The sequence below is a fragment of the Vigna radiata genome, chromosome 1 (assembly GCF_000741045.1).
Source record: "Vigna radiata var. radiata cultivar VC1973A chromosome 1, Vradiata_ver6, whole genome shotgun sequence".
NCBI classification, from domain to species: domain Eukaryota; kingdom Viridiplantae; phylum Streptophyta; class Magnoliopsida; order Fabales; family Fabaceae; genus Vigna; species Vigna radiata.
Window position 1 is genome coordinate 18,122,950 of NC_028351.1, and position 15,495 is coordinate 18,138,444.

Genomic DNA, 15,495 nt, shown 5'->3' on the forward strand with positions numbered 1-15,495 from the left:
TAAGAAATATAAACAAACTAACTAAAGATAAGAGATAAATATAAACTAAATATAATATCTCTAACAAACTTCAATTCAACATGACAAACAAAAAAAAAAACTACATAATAAACATATAAAACAGTAAATCAATAGGTGTAAAGATCACACATCCTAGTTAAATAAGACTAAGTAACTGCTTCCTAGTATCAAAAACATTTTCTATTGTGTCAAATATAGCACATGCATCTATGGACTTTAGAAACATGTTCGCTTTTAGTTGTTCATTAGGAAGTTTATTGTCCTTCATATCTTATTAGTACAACCATCAGTCATAATCATGGATCTTGTTTTCTTCCATTTATTCTTATGTGCTTGTAAAATAAGTGATGTATTTTTTTACTTCCTCCTTTAGATATTTGACTCTAATCTTAAGATAGGATGGAGGTTTATATCCAAGGCCATGCCATAAAACCAAATCAAACATCCCACTGTGATAGGTTTCCAATAGAAAAACTTAATCAAGAACGCTCCACACACACACGTAAGAAGAAAACAATCGAACGAAAAGAATCAATTTTGTATTATTCACAAAGAAAGGTCTGTGCAACAACTGATACAAAGAGACTTAACCCCCTCCACAGGACAGAGCCTGTCGACACTCTAACTGCCCAAAAGTCCCCTCTCTACTAAACCCCTCACTATTTATACAATCCCTATTTGCCGCCCTTCCTAACTATTAAACCAGTTAAGACAATAACTATGTATTCTTCTTCCTTCTCTCGTAAACTATCCATTCCCTCTTATTCCTATAATTGCCCCCTGCCTGAAATCCAACCTTGTCCTCAAGGTTAAAATCGGGGTATTGCTCCCGAATAGTGATTTCTTCTTCCCAAGTTGCCCTGTCCATGCCTCCTTCTTGCCACTCCACAAGCAGTTGTGGCACCTGCTCTTCCCCCTTTTGCGTAATTTTTCTTCCCAAAATCCTTACTGGCCAAAACGAAGGCCCATCCGCCTGCAAATCCTTAGGCAGCTCCCTTTCGACTCTTTGTTCCCCCATCACCCTTTTTAATTGTGATACGTGAAACACAGGATGTATGCGTGTTGTCTCCGACAATTGCAGCTTGTATGCCATCTCTCCAATCTTCTAGATGACTTTAAAGGACTCGAAAAACCTTGCTGCTAATTTTGGATGAAGCCTGGTCAGCATTGACGTTTGTTCATGCGATCTTATCTTGAGATAGACCCAGTCACCAACTTCCACCTCCGCGAGTCTCCTGCTTTTGTTTGCCTGTCGGGTCATCAACTCTTGAGCTCTCTCAAGATGGAACTTCAGTTGTCTCAAGGCTTCATCATGGGTCTGTAGTTCTTGGCTTACTAATTCCACCATGGACTCCCCAGGTATAAATCGGTGTAAGGAGGGAGGTGGCCTCCCATAAATTGCCTCAAACGGCGTGCATCTTATCGCTCCCTGAAAGCTGGTATTATACCAATACTCAGCCCACGAAAGCACCGTCATCCACCCCTTCGACTGTTCAGAACAGAAACACCGCAGGTATCCTTCTAACACACGATTGTTTGCCCATCCGTTTATGGATGATAAGCCGTACTCATCTTCAATTGAGTCCCCTGGCTCCTAAACAACTCCCTCCAGAAAACACTCAAGAAGAGGGGATCTTGATCACTGACGATGGATTGCGGAATGTCGTGCAGCCTGACAACCTCCTTCATGAACAATTCCGCTACCATCCTGGCAGAGTAAGGGTGCTTAAGAGGTAGGAAATGTCCGTATTTGCTGAGGCGATCCACCACTACGAGAATAGTGTCATGTCCCTGTGACTTGGGTAGTCTTACAATAAAATCCATGCTCAACTACTCCCATATAGCGCTTGGGATGGGCAATGGTTGCAGCAGCCCTTGAGGCTAGGCAGCCAAGTACTTGTGCTGTTGACATACCACGTAGTTAGCAACGAACTCCTTGACTCCTTTCTTCATCCCGATCCAGTGCAATGATTGTGCTATCCTCCGATAGGTCCTGTAAACACCAGAGTGTCCTCTGGTTTGTTTCATGTGGAACTCTGCAAGTAACCTGGGAATCCATTTGGAGTCGGCGAACAGTACCAACCTCCCCTTGTAATGCAACCTCTCTTGTTCAAGGGTATATGCGGGATGGGTATTTGGATCCCTTCTAATATCCTCCACCACCTTCTGCAAGGTTTCATCCTCTTCTACCTTCTTCAATATCTCCCCAAAATCTTGCCAGTAAGGTCGGGCTACTATGTACATTTCCTTCTCATCTTCATTCTCCCCCTCATCATTCCTAGAAAGGGCATTTGCTGCCCTATTGGTCACCCCTGCTCTGTACACTATTTCAAAATCATATCCCAGCAACTTTGCTATCCAATCCTGTTGGTTTTGAGTGGTGATACGCTGCTCTAGCAAATAGCGGAGGCTTCTCTAATCGATATGCACCACAAAACGCTGCCCAAGCAAATATGGCCTCCAATGTTGTATGGCCAACACCAGAGCCATCAACTCTTTCTCATATATGCATTTACTCAACGTTCCTGCTGACAAGGCTTTACTGAAATAAGCAATCGGCCTTCTACCTTGCGTCAACACCGCCCCTACTCCATTCCCAGAGGCGTCGCATTCAATGTGAAAAGGCTGCTGAATATCGGGTAACGAGAGCACTGGGGGTATCGTTATAGCTTTCTTCAATTCCTGCAAAGCTGCCTCCGCCCTTTCATTCCACACAAACTCTCCCTTCTTTAATAACTCAGTCAGAGGTTTAGCAATTTTTCCATAGTCCCTTATGAATCTCCTGTAATAACCAATCAACCCCAAAAAACCCCTCACCCCTTTTACGGTTTTTAGTGTACTGCACTCCAACAAAACCTTCACCTTCTCAGAACCCATCTCCACCCCTTTCCTTGATATCGTATGTCCTAGGTAATTAATCTGGGTCTGCCCAAATTCTCACGATCTTGCCATAATCCCGGATGAACCTCCGGTAGTACCCCGTTAACCCCAGAAATCCCCTCAAACTTTTCACTGTTTTTGGACGCTCCCATTCCACCACTGCCTTGATCTTTTCGTCGTCCATCTCTACCCCTCTACTGGAGACGATGTGCCCCAAGTACTTAACTTGGGTCTGCCCAAATTCACATTTCCCCTTGTTCGCAACCCACTTGTCTCGTTGCAGAATCGTGAGCACGCATTTAACATGTTCAAGATGCTCCTCCCACGTGCGGCTGTATACCAGAATGTCGTCAAAGAATACGAGAACATACCTGCGTAGATAGGGCTGGAATAGTGCGTTCATTGCACTTTGGAAGGTTGTCGGCGCGTTCGTAAGCCCGAAAGGCATGACGACGAACTTGTAGTGCCCTTGATGAGTTCGAAATGTTGTTTTCTCCACGTCCCGTTCGCTCATACGGATTTGATGATAACCCGCTTTTAGGTCGACTTTCGAAAAGTAAGACGCCCCCTTAAGCTCATCCAACAACTCCTCGATCACCGGAATTGGAAACTTGTCCAGCACCGTCGCTCGGTTGAGTGCTCGGTAGTCGATGCAAAACTGTCAGCTGCCGTCCTTCTTCTTTACTAGGATCACCGGACTTGAGTAGGGGCTGTTGCTCGGTCGGATCACCCCCGTCCGTAGCATTTTTGCGATTTGGTGCTCTATCTCAGCTTTGATGGCATGCGGATACCGGTATGGCCGGACATTAACCGGATCGACCCCTCTTTAAGTTGTATGTGGTGTTCGACCTCTCGGTTAGGTGGCAGTGTCTTTGCTTCAAAGAAAACCACGTCATAATTCTCCAGAAAACTCTTCATCTCTTTTCTGTTTTTTAGTGAGGCCCACGTCCTTCAGTTTATTTTGTTGGGCCTCCATTGAGCCCAACTCCCAAACCACATAACAAGTCTCAGTTCGATCCATTTTCATGAGCGCCCTGGGCCCACCACTCTGCGTTCCAACGTGGGGTCACCCCTCACCGTCACCTCTCTTCCTCCCTCCTTATACATCATCTTCAACTTTCCCCAGTCCACCATTACTTCTCCCAGCCTCTGCAACCACTCCACCCCAAGAATTATTTCAACTCCCCCAAGTTCAAACAAGTAAAATCTTTCAATCAGCTGAGCTTCCCCAAGCTCCAACTTCACTCCCTCANAACACCCGCTAATTCTTTTCTTTTGACCGTCTCCCAGACTCACCATATAAGGCTGCGTCTTGGTCACCGTCATCCGCAGTTCCTCCACCACCCGCCGATCAATGAAGTTGTGGCTCGCGCCACTATCAATTAAAACTAACACCTCTTTGTGCCCTCGTAACTTCATTGTTTTGGGTGTCGTCAGCTCGCCGGCGGACAGTGCCGACAACTCCATTGTCGCAAGGTTCATCTCCGTCACCTCGTTGCCTTCGGCCTCTTCCTCTTCCTCTACCACAATTAGCATTTTGAGACCCCTCTCTAGGCAACGATGGTCGGGGCCAAAGGGTCCACCGCACCTGAAACAACGACCCTCTTCCCTCCGTTTAAGATACTCCGAGTAAGGTAGATTGCGAACGTTCCGATCACCTCCGCTACCGGTAGCCACCCCCTTATTCCGCCCTTGGGTCGCATCTTTATTAACCGACCCAACGCTTTCCGCCGTTCCCCCTCGTACCGTTGACTCTCGATTCGGTTCAACTCGCGTCACCGAACCCGACGCCTTGCCCCAAGAATTTTGATTCTTGGGTACCCACCCTCCTCCGGTCTTCGTGCACATGAAATACCCCATGATCTGCTCCTCTGGTATCTGGGTCGTCTGACCCACCAAAACTTCAAAATCGCGTATGTACTCCTCCACCGGTCCTGACTGTCGTATGGTTGATAGTCTCTCGTACACCGTCCCTCGTGTTCCTCCTCCAAATCAGATACCCAGAGCCCTCTTCAACCCATCCCAAGAAAGGTTCTTGGTTTTCTCTCGCCAGAATCAGAACCAGCTTCCGGCGTAGCAATCCATACTGATAAAGGCCAGTTCCAGTTTCTCCGCCACCTTCTGTACTTCGAAAAACTTTTCCGCTCTGCCTATCCATACCCAAGGTTCGCCCCCCTCAAAGACTGGTAATTCGACTCGCTTCCTCCATTGGCTCAAACCCCTTTGGTTACCGCCTCCACCTCCTCCACCTTAACTATTGGGACCACCACCATTATCGTTCACCGACGACTCACTCTCCCCCTGTCGCTTCCCGTGGTGATTGTGGTTACGTTCTCCAAGCGCCTTCAAGATTGCCTGGACGTCCTGTCGTATCGCCGCCGTCTCCTGTCGCAACGCCCCCGTCTCCTTTCGCAACGCCCCCGTATCAGCTTTCGTCTCGGCGATTGCCACTTCGACCGTCTCTAAGTGCCCTTCTACTACCACCATTCTTCCCTCCATTTCCACGCGTGAAACACCCCGATTGGGGATCCGGCAAGTCAGACCAAATGATAGGTTCCTGAATTGGGAACCTAATTGCAACCCTCACTTTCACTCCAAGAAACACAGAAAGAATGGGAAAACTAAATGTTATTCACAGATAGAACACAAAGGCATAACCCTCTTCAACAGGTAAGTACCCGTTAACAACTAAACAATCAACAACCCCTTCCGTATCTGCCTTCTATTTATTTATACACCCCAACTTAATTGTTCTAACTGTTAAAATAGTTAAACGGTTACAGTTAGTTCCCCCTAATTAGTTCCCCTTCTTTCTTCTCTCATAAACCAACCATCTCCTATTATCCCTATCACAGTTCCACAGTCTCCAGTACCCATCGCCGCAGCCGTTGCCGTCGCCGGAGTTCCAGAATCGACCGGCGACCACTCCGTCTGAATCGTCTCGGCCGGTCGACCACCGTGGTGCAAAGATCGTGGTGATCGGACCACCCATGCGCCTCCACGCGCCGACCAGAGCCGTTGTGATCGCCTCCTCGCCCTCTTTCTAGATTTGTTGTCGTTGCGCCAATCGGAGCACTTTGGATTTTTAGGGTTTCTCCCTCTCCATGGCTGCCCAATGTGATGATCGGAGTCGGTCTCACCAGCCAGGTAAAGTATGTCCAAAATGTGACCACTGTGGCAAGCTAGACCACAAAATTGATAGATGTTATGCGCTTCATGGACGTCCTCCTCGACCTATAGCAATGGCTAATTTTGATCCACCTCCCCGATCACTGTCTGCAGACAGTCCTACTTCATCAAATACCATAAACAACCCTGCACTCTTTAAGGAATTTCTCAGATGGTATGAGGACCGATCATATCACTGGTAACAAGTCCTTGTTTTCTTCCTTGTCATGTCCGGATAATTTACCCTCGGTAACAATGGCTGATGGGTCTAGAGTCTCATCTCATGGTATTGGTACTGTTCATATTTTTCTGTCCATAACAATTGATCACGTACTTTATGTCCCTAGATCTCCTTTTAACTTATTGTCTGTAAGTCGTCTAACTCGTTCCCTTAATTGTGTTATTTCATTTACCAAAGATTTTGTTCGGTTACAGGACCGGAGTTAGAAACACATGATTGGCACAGGATGTGAGTCTCATGGCTTATATCATCTCTGCCCTTCTCCACATGCTGGAGTAATCATGGAGTCACCATCCCTTCTTCATGCTCAGTTAGGTCATCCCAGTCTTGCCAAACTGCAGCAACTCGTTCTGAGTTTGTCGAAATTATCAAGTTTGCCGTGTGAGTCTTGTCAGTTAGGTAAACATACTCGTAGTTCCTTTCCTCGTAGTTTTTCACGACGAGCGTCATCCCCCTTTTCATTGGTTCATTCTGATATTTGGGGACCTAGTCGTGTTAAGTCAACTTTAGGATTTCAGTATTTTGTTACCTTCATTGATGACTATTCCATATGTACTTGGTTGTTTCTAATGAAGAATCGCTCTGAGTTGTTTTCTATTTTCCAATCATTTTTCAATGAAATAAAAACTCAGTTTGTGGTTTCTATTCACACTTTACGCAGTGATAATGGTCGTGAATACCTTTCTCAACTGTTTAAACATTTTATGGCTTCTCATGGCATTCTTTACCAGACCTCATGTGCCTATACCCCTCAACAAAATGGGGTGGCTGAGCGCAAGATTAGACACCTTATTGAAACAACTCGTACACTTCTAATCCATGGTCAAGTACCCTCGCGTTTTTGGGGTGATGCAATTCTCACTGCATGTTATCTCATAAACTGCATGTCGTCTTCTGTCCTAGATACAAAATCCCTCATTCTATCTTATTTTCTCAAGACCTTTTACATCCATTACCTCTTAGAAATTTTGGGTCTACATGTTTTGTTCATGATTTTAGTCCTGGTGTTGATAAGTTATCTCCTAGATCTCACAAATGTGTATTCTTAGGATTTCCACGGTCACAAAAGGGCTATAAGTGTTTTTCCCCTTCCCTCAATCGTCATTTCATCTTTGCTGATGTCACTTTTGATGAATCTTCGTTTTACTTTTCACATTTATCTTCTAGATCTGTACCTCCACCTGCTACTGTTGATATTCCTTTTTTCTGTGATCCTTTTCCTTCTTTAGACTCTCATTCCCCACAGGATCGTCCTTCAACTCCACCCCTTCAGGTTTATAGTCGCCGCAATCGTCTTCCTCAAGACTCACTTCCAGTGTCGCCTCCTGTGTCTCCTCCGGCTCTAGCAAATGAGTCTGACCTGCCCATTGCCCTCCATAAAGGTATATGCTCCACTCGTAACCCTTCCCCCCATTATACTGTTCTTAGTTACCACAGATTATCTCCATCTTTTTACACATGTCTCTCATCCATTTCTTCTGTGTCAATTCCCCAGTCTGTGGGTGATGCCTTAACACATCCTGGCTCGCGTCAAGCCATGCTGGATGACTTAAGTGCTTTACAGAAAAGTGGAACTTGGGAGCTTGTCCAATTACCATCTGGAAAGTCTGTTGTTGGTTGCTATATTAAAGGATCACCTGGAAAAGGTTTTCTATATGGTCCTAACAACGATACAAAAATCATTTGCTATTCAGATGCTGATTGGGCTAGTTTTCCTTCTGATAGGAGGTCTACTTTTGGATATTGTGTCTCTATTGGTGGCAACCTGATATCTTGGAAAAGTAAGAAGCAAAGTGTTGTGGCAAGGTCCAGCGCAAAAGCAGAATATAGAGGTATGGCATCTGCTACTTGCGAGCTTGTGTGGCTTAAACAATTACTTAGTGAATTGAAATTTGGAGATGTCACTCACATGACACTTATATGTGATAATCAAGCTGCTCTTCATATAGCTCTAACCCTGTCTTCCATGAGAGAACCAAGCACATTGAAGTCGATTGTCATTTTATTAGAGAAAAAATCATATCCGGAGATATGAAGACTGAGTTCGTTAACTCAAGCAACCAGTTGGCAGACATATTCACCAAGTCCTTACGAGGACCTAGAGTTGACTATCTTTGTAACAAGCTTGGAACATATGATTTATATGCTCCAACTTGAGGGGGAGTGTTAGATGTTAAGTTGTGTGTTTATGTTAATTGGGCTCAACCAATTCTGTATTTAGGGTTTAACCCTTATCTTACATTATAAATAAACTACCCTATGTGTATGCAAAACACAAGGGAGATTAATCCCATATATATTTTTCACTATATTCAATACTAATCAATGGATCACCACCCTCGAACGCAGGTAATTCGACTCGTTTCCTCCAATTCACCGATCCTTCTTGATTTCCTTCGCTCCCTCTTCCTCTCTCCCCGTCATGCCCGCCATCGTTGCCATTGACCGATGATTGACTACCGTCCTGGTGATTTCCATTTGGGTCGCGTTTTAGATCCCCTAGTACCTTCAAGATCGCCTGTACATCATGGCACATGGCTTCATAGTTTTGACGTAAGGCTCTTGTCTAGTGTCGCAGGTACATTGTGTCAGCCTTTGTCTTAGTCGTCGCGATTTCTACCGCCTCCAACTGACCCTCTAACGCCACTACTCTTCCCTCCATTATGCGCGCTCGTCACTCCTCCAATTGGAGATCCGACAGGTCGAACCAATTGATAGGTTTCTAATAGAAAAACCTAATCAAGAACGCTCCACACACACGTAACAAGAAAACAATCGAACGAAAAGAATCAATTGTGTATTATTCACAAAGAAAGGTCTATGTAACAACTGATACAAAGAGGCTTAACCCCCTCCATAGGACAGAGCCTGTCAACACTCTAACTGCCCAAAAGCCCCCCTTTACTAAACCCCTCACTATTTATACAATCCCTATTTGCCGCCCTTCCTAACTATTAAACCAGTTATGACAATAACTATGTACTCTTCTTCCTTCTCTCGTAAACTATCCATTCCCTCTTATTCCTATCACACTGATTAAAAGGTATTACATTGTTGCTGAACAAACCTAGCAATTGCATGACAAGCTTCCTCTTTCACGCCCTTTTGTTAAAAATGGTATTGATGGTGGCTTGAGTGCTAATTGCTCTCTTCTTAAAAAAAAAAAAAAAATAGAACTGCTGCTAGGGTGAAAGTTTTGTTCTTTTTTCTTCTCTCAATGGCTTCAAAATTTTCCTCCTCCTTATCACAACTTGACTTCTTTATCAAATTTTGTTGCATACCATCAACTATTTCTCACATTTCCTTATTCACTTCATCATTAACACTCTTGCAAGCTCCAACATACTTTTCAGCACCAATCAAGCGATGCTTCAACCAATAAACTCCCCTTGCTATTACCTTCGGACATTATATGCATTGAAGTTTCATAGTGTCCCCACCAATTCAAATACAATGCTTACAAGCACTCTTATTTCTTTAAGCACTTTTGGGAGCCACAAGTCTAATGGAGTTTGAAGTTCGATTTGAAGTCATTTTAATAACTAGGGAAACCAAATCTGATAAGGATAACCAATAATTTGCAGTGCGATGTGCTTATTGTAAAGGAATAGCAAAGAGATGTGGTTCAGTGATAATAAACAAAGAGGAAGAAAGATGAATGGGATGGAGTGAGTGGAAATGTTATTAAATAGAGAAAGGGAAAGATGAAGTATATCTTTTTCTAGTAAATGAAGAGTGGTAGTCGCAACATACTTTGGTAAGGAAGAGCATTTAGTAAAGGTTGTGTAGGTTACATGATGTTTTTACACAATGGGTGAGCTGTGTTAAGTAATTGGGCTTTAAAGGAAAAGAAATTGTGCTTCAAGTTTCAGGTTATAAATTGGGTCATGCAACCAAAGACAAAAACATAACCTAGAAGCATAGGCAGTGCCCTTTTTAGGCACTGTCAAAGGTATCAAGGTGCACAATGAGAGATGCCAGAAGATGCATTACGAAGAGCACACCATGAGACCACGAGCAAGATACACTGCCTCCAGGCCGTTAGAGGCACCACCACAAGGCTACAAGCAAGAAACGCCATGAGATGTGTTGTCCTAAGAAACATAGAGGCCATGAGGATAGCTGCTCTGACACTCGTGAGAACGCTGCTCCCAAGTAAGTTTTGATGCACAATGACAATTTGATGTGATCAACAAAAATCGCAACCTTGAGGTGTCATGAAATCAAAGAGGGGGAGGAAATGGTAGACGTGTATAATTTTATGCCCCAAAACACAATTCACAAGTCCAAGTACCTAGTTTGAGGTATAAATGAAGGCATAACAGAACATTATAACAGCACTTCAGTTTTAAAATATGGAATAACAAAATTACCAAGGTTTTAAAAAGATAAACCCAATTCCAGATTGTTACGAGTCGAGAAAAACCTATTTGGGATTGAACCTAGTATAGTGATGCCTACACATACCTATCTTATAAATAAAGAATAACCTATTAACAATCACCCATAGCAGCCTTTTATTGTCTTCCTCCCTTACATTTTCTCACCCTTTTTACAATTATTCCAAACCTAACACCCATGCACAAAGACAACAAACATTGTTATCGGTCCCAAGTATTGTCCGCTTTGAAACCTGGTTTTGTTCTTAAAAGACGTATCGCAGAGTGGAAAGAGAAACAGTGTCCTTCAAACTGAATTACCTCACCACTGCAATATAATTATAAAGCAATACAACCACAAGAATCAACTAAAAATAGCTTCTTCCTATCAGCACTCAACAGTGCTTCCTTTGAATTCTGCATCATTCTTTTTCTGCACTCTTAACCTTCACTAGCCCAAACATTATAACTCCATATGACCTATTAACCTCAATGTACACCAGAAAGGGTTTAACCCCGCAAAGGAAACCATTTAATGATATTTCCTTCATTGACCTCGCAATTCAATTAACACTAACTGCAAAAGGATATCTCTACATCAACAACAATTCCACTCATTCCCTCTCGTTTAGTTTCCCATATATACTCTTGAACACACATTCCTATTTGAGACACCATCAGACATTAAATGTTAACATCTCTTTCATCAAGATTCGAACCTTGATTCATTAAATCATGGGTGACTAACCTCTTCTATTAGACTAGACCCCGTTGGTAACAACCCCACTCTTCTCCAACCCCTCTAAAAGGACACGTCATTACATGAAAAATTCAACATTGCATCTATGCTACCATGAAATTGATTTCACTTACATACATTAGATACGTTATTATTATAATAACAAGTTCACCTGGGCACATGTAAGGACATGTTCCAACAATATTGGAAGATGGTTGTGCGTCCTCTTCTTGCCTGTTACTGAGAACAGAGTTGGAAGCACTGCTGCCACTAGTGGAAGAAGAAGTGCCCCTTTCACCAAAGCTTGAAACTTTAGATTGATTTGAAGGAAATCTGTGACCTCGACCACGACCATGACCACGACGTGATTGGTAGAAAGAGGAGCCACGGTTTCCGTTCCCACCCTCCATTACTCTTTCTTCACTCTTCGCCGCTTCACTCTCCTTTTCCTCATTTTTACTTTGACTTGGTTTTAAGCTCTATTTGAGTTGAAAAAGTATTAATTTTATATTTTTCTGAAAATAATTTTAAACTTCCTTTAAAGTTTAATGCATATTATTGATATTTAATTTTAAATATTTTCATAAACGGAAAAATTTAAGAAAAACTGAAATTGATTTTTTAAATAAAGTTAAATTAATGCTGTTAAAAAATATAAAGAAATTATATTTTCTTACAAATTAGCTTATAGAGTTATGAATTATTTTTTCTGCAAGGTATTAAAAGTGTTTGCAGAAACATTTATTTAATAAATTTAGATCGTTTCTTGAATTCAATTATGGGAGTTCTTTTTTTAAGGACTTCAAGAATATGTTTATTTAATAAATTTAGATCGTTTCTTGTTTTAATGACATATATTGAATATTTAATTATTTTATAATACTTTATTTATTTATTTCAAATAATATTTGTCATTATTTGACTTAATTATTGACTAGTTAAAAAAATATCATAAATTTTAATGTGTGCCGCATTTCTTTAAAAGTATAAATATATATTAAATATACATTTTAAAAAATCATATTATTTTTCTTCCTGTAAAATATAAGGTGTTTCTCAGGTTCTTGTTAACTAAAATAAAAGAAAATTAATTGGTAAACATTTTTAATATATGAATTCGAATATATGGATGGTTTTCTATTAAATATATTATTAATAACAAGTTACGATTTATATTTGTATAATTTTTTCATCGTGATTAGTAATAGTGAACTAAAAAAATATTTGTTTTAGTGAAATAAAAATAATATGATAATAAGAGACATATTTAATATTTTAGGAAATTTACAAGGTATATATATATATATATATATATATATATATATATATATATATATATAAATCCATTTAAATATATTTATAGTATACTAAATATGATAATTAATATTTTTAAATTATAAATTATATTTAGATTTATAATATATAAATTATATTTAAATTCAAAGTTTACAAAACTGAAAAAAGCTTTAAAATTTAATTTAAAATGTATATGTTTGTAATATCCTTTTTAATATTATACAACTGTTAAAATAAATATCACACATATAATATTAAGAATATATAATCTATAAATGTATGCATACAGTTCTGTTGAATATAAATATAATACCAATAAATATATATATATATATATATAAAAGATTTAATACAACTAAAAGATAGTATTACACTAAGTAAAAAACATAATAAAAGTTTTAAAAGATAACATATACACAATGAGATCATCTAAACCTATATTGCACCATTGTCATCTTCTTAAACTAAATCATCTACCATTACCACAAATAAGAAGAACACATCAACAGAACAAACACAGAAGAAATGATAAATTAATGTTTAAAAAAACCAATCATACAATAGTTTAAAGTTATTAAAACTTATGAATTATTCATATAAACAATCCTAGCACATACCAATACTCATACCAGACTCAAGTATCTAAATACATGGATTGATATCAAACTCTGAGAGTTATGCATTTGTGGTGGTGGAACAACTTGCTCACTCAAGCTACCACATAAAAGATTAATTTGTCAACCATCTTTGGCCAAGGTAAAGCTCCCAGACTAGGACTTTTTACAACTTTCACTACATACTCTCACTCTTCTCTACTTGAGATTGGATAGGACAACTAAATCCATATATCAATACATACACTAATGAAACGCCACCATAGAATCTTCCCACAAGATCCATAGAATACAACAACACATACACCATATTCATCATCACCACCATTTCATACATGAATCAACACAATACACACTTAACCATGAGTGGTCCGGTAGCAGCCCGACAATGAGTGGAATAGAAATGCCCAAGAAACAAGAAATATCGCTAGAATAGACTTTAACCATGGCTTTGATACCATATTAAGAAGTGGGTTTTAAGCCTAACTCAACCCACAAAATCGGCTTGTAAGGTGAGGTTTGCACCCCACTTATATATTATAAATTGGCCTTATCTCTAGTCGATGTGGGCTTCTAACAAAAATCTATCAGTATATGTTTCCAACAAGGTATTTACCGATGAACTTCTACTCATCGATGATCTATTGAAAAAGTGATATCTTTCATCGGTAAATCAAGATTTTTTGGTAGTGATAGTTAGACATGGTATAAAAAAAATAGTCTTATTTTTTAGCTTATGGACTCTTATGTATTATTGGGATAGAATGCAATTCACCTATAAAAAATGTTGTGACACTTAGGTTATTAAAATTTTTAGAGGGATAATATTTACTTTGATTTTGATTGTATTTATCTGTGGATTTTCATCAACAAATCTAAATAACAAATAAGCATATTATGTTATTTACATTGGACTTCAATATAACATTAGTACATGTAAGGGCTTTTGTATTGGTTATTTTGGAGATTATGCTTCAGTTAACCAAAGCATATTCAGACAAGATAAAAAAATACATAAGTTTAGGTTTTACTTCATAACCAAAATTTATTCTTTACTTTATGTTTCGGTTCTTTTTTGAATCGGAACCTTTTTCTATATTATTTTTTAAAAATAATATTGTTTCAATTTCTTACTATCCTCAAATATTTTCCATCATAGAACCACTATGCTCTCCATCAACAAACAAAGCCACCACTACCTTTCCCACCTCCACATTGAATAAAAGGTATTAAAACATATTTGCATTAGGAAAAAAGAATTATGAAACAGAAAAAAAAAGTGCAAGATGAAAGAACGAATCTCTAGCCGTTTTCAAGATTGGGAGAAAAAGGATATGCTCACAATGACAACGCGGTGACACACTTTGCGTTGGCTACAAGGAAGGGAAGGAAGGAAAGTGGAGGAGTGATGGCAAAAGTGGCAGTGTGGTTTACGTTTGGCGATGAGGAAAGGAGTAGAGAGGCTCTTGTAATGAGAAACTGATGCAGCGATGCAAATGAAAAAGCTTTGGTGGGAATGTAATTTTAACCCTCGGTTCTTTAAAGAAACAAAACATATACCAACATACAAAACATGTACCTATAGTTGTACAAAATATTTCAAAAAGACTATCATGTTTTGAAAGACTTCATTTTTATTAAAACCAAAACATATTAAGCAATTTTGAAAGTCTTTTTTCACTAGTATAAACATTAATGAGTACTTAATTATCAGATTTTGGTTTAGTCCAATACTCAATCACTTACAAAATTTTAAGAATTTAGAAAACAGTAAAGAATAATTATTTTTTTAAAGAACACTTGATTATTTTATTATTTAAAATGATAAACTATATATAGAATTTCTATTATTTATAAACACCTTTAAATCATCCCATCATATATAAATTTACCTTTTTCAACCAATTAAGTTAGTTGGATATCTTTAAGTCATGTCCAATATGTTCCTTTCTTGACTATTTATATCTCATTCTTGAAAAACTTAAGATAAATTCTTTAATAATAAGTTCTTCACTATGGATTTAAAAAATGTTTAATATTTTACCTAGATCTTAAATCGATTTTTGTTTCATTGGCAATGGATAGATAAGTTTAAGTTGAAAATACAAATTAAAATTTTGAGTTTGACCTTATTCTTTGCTTTTCACCACTTTTCTA

At 39.4% G+C, this 15,495-nt stretch overlaps 1 protein-coding gene across 2 annotated transcripts in view; it reads right to left on the minus strand.

The window, feature by feature from the left end:
- The window catches only part of LOC106772106 (SAC3 family protein C), a 19,577-nt gene extending 7,695 nt beyond the window's left edge, over window positions 1-11,882 (minus strand). For both annotated transcript variants that reach the window (XM_022785830.1, XM_014658319.2), the window contains exon 1: window positions 11,601-11,882. In XM_022785830.1, the coding sequence (XP_022641551.1) occupies window positions 11,601-11,838 (238 nt within the window). In that variant the 5' untranslated portion in view covers window positions 11,839-11,882. The remainder of the gene's footprint in view (window positions 1-11,600) is intronic.
- Window positions 11,883-15,495: the final 3,613 nt, after the last annotated feature.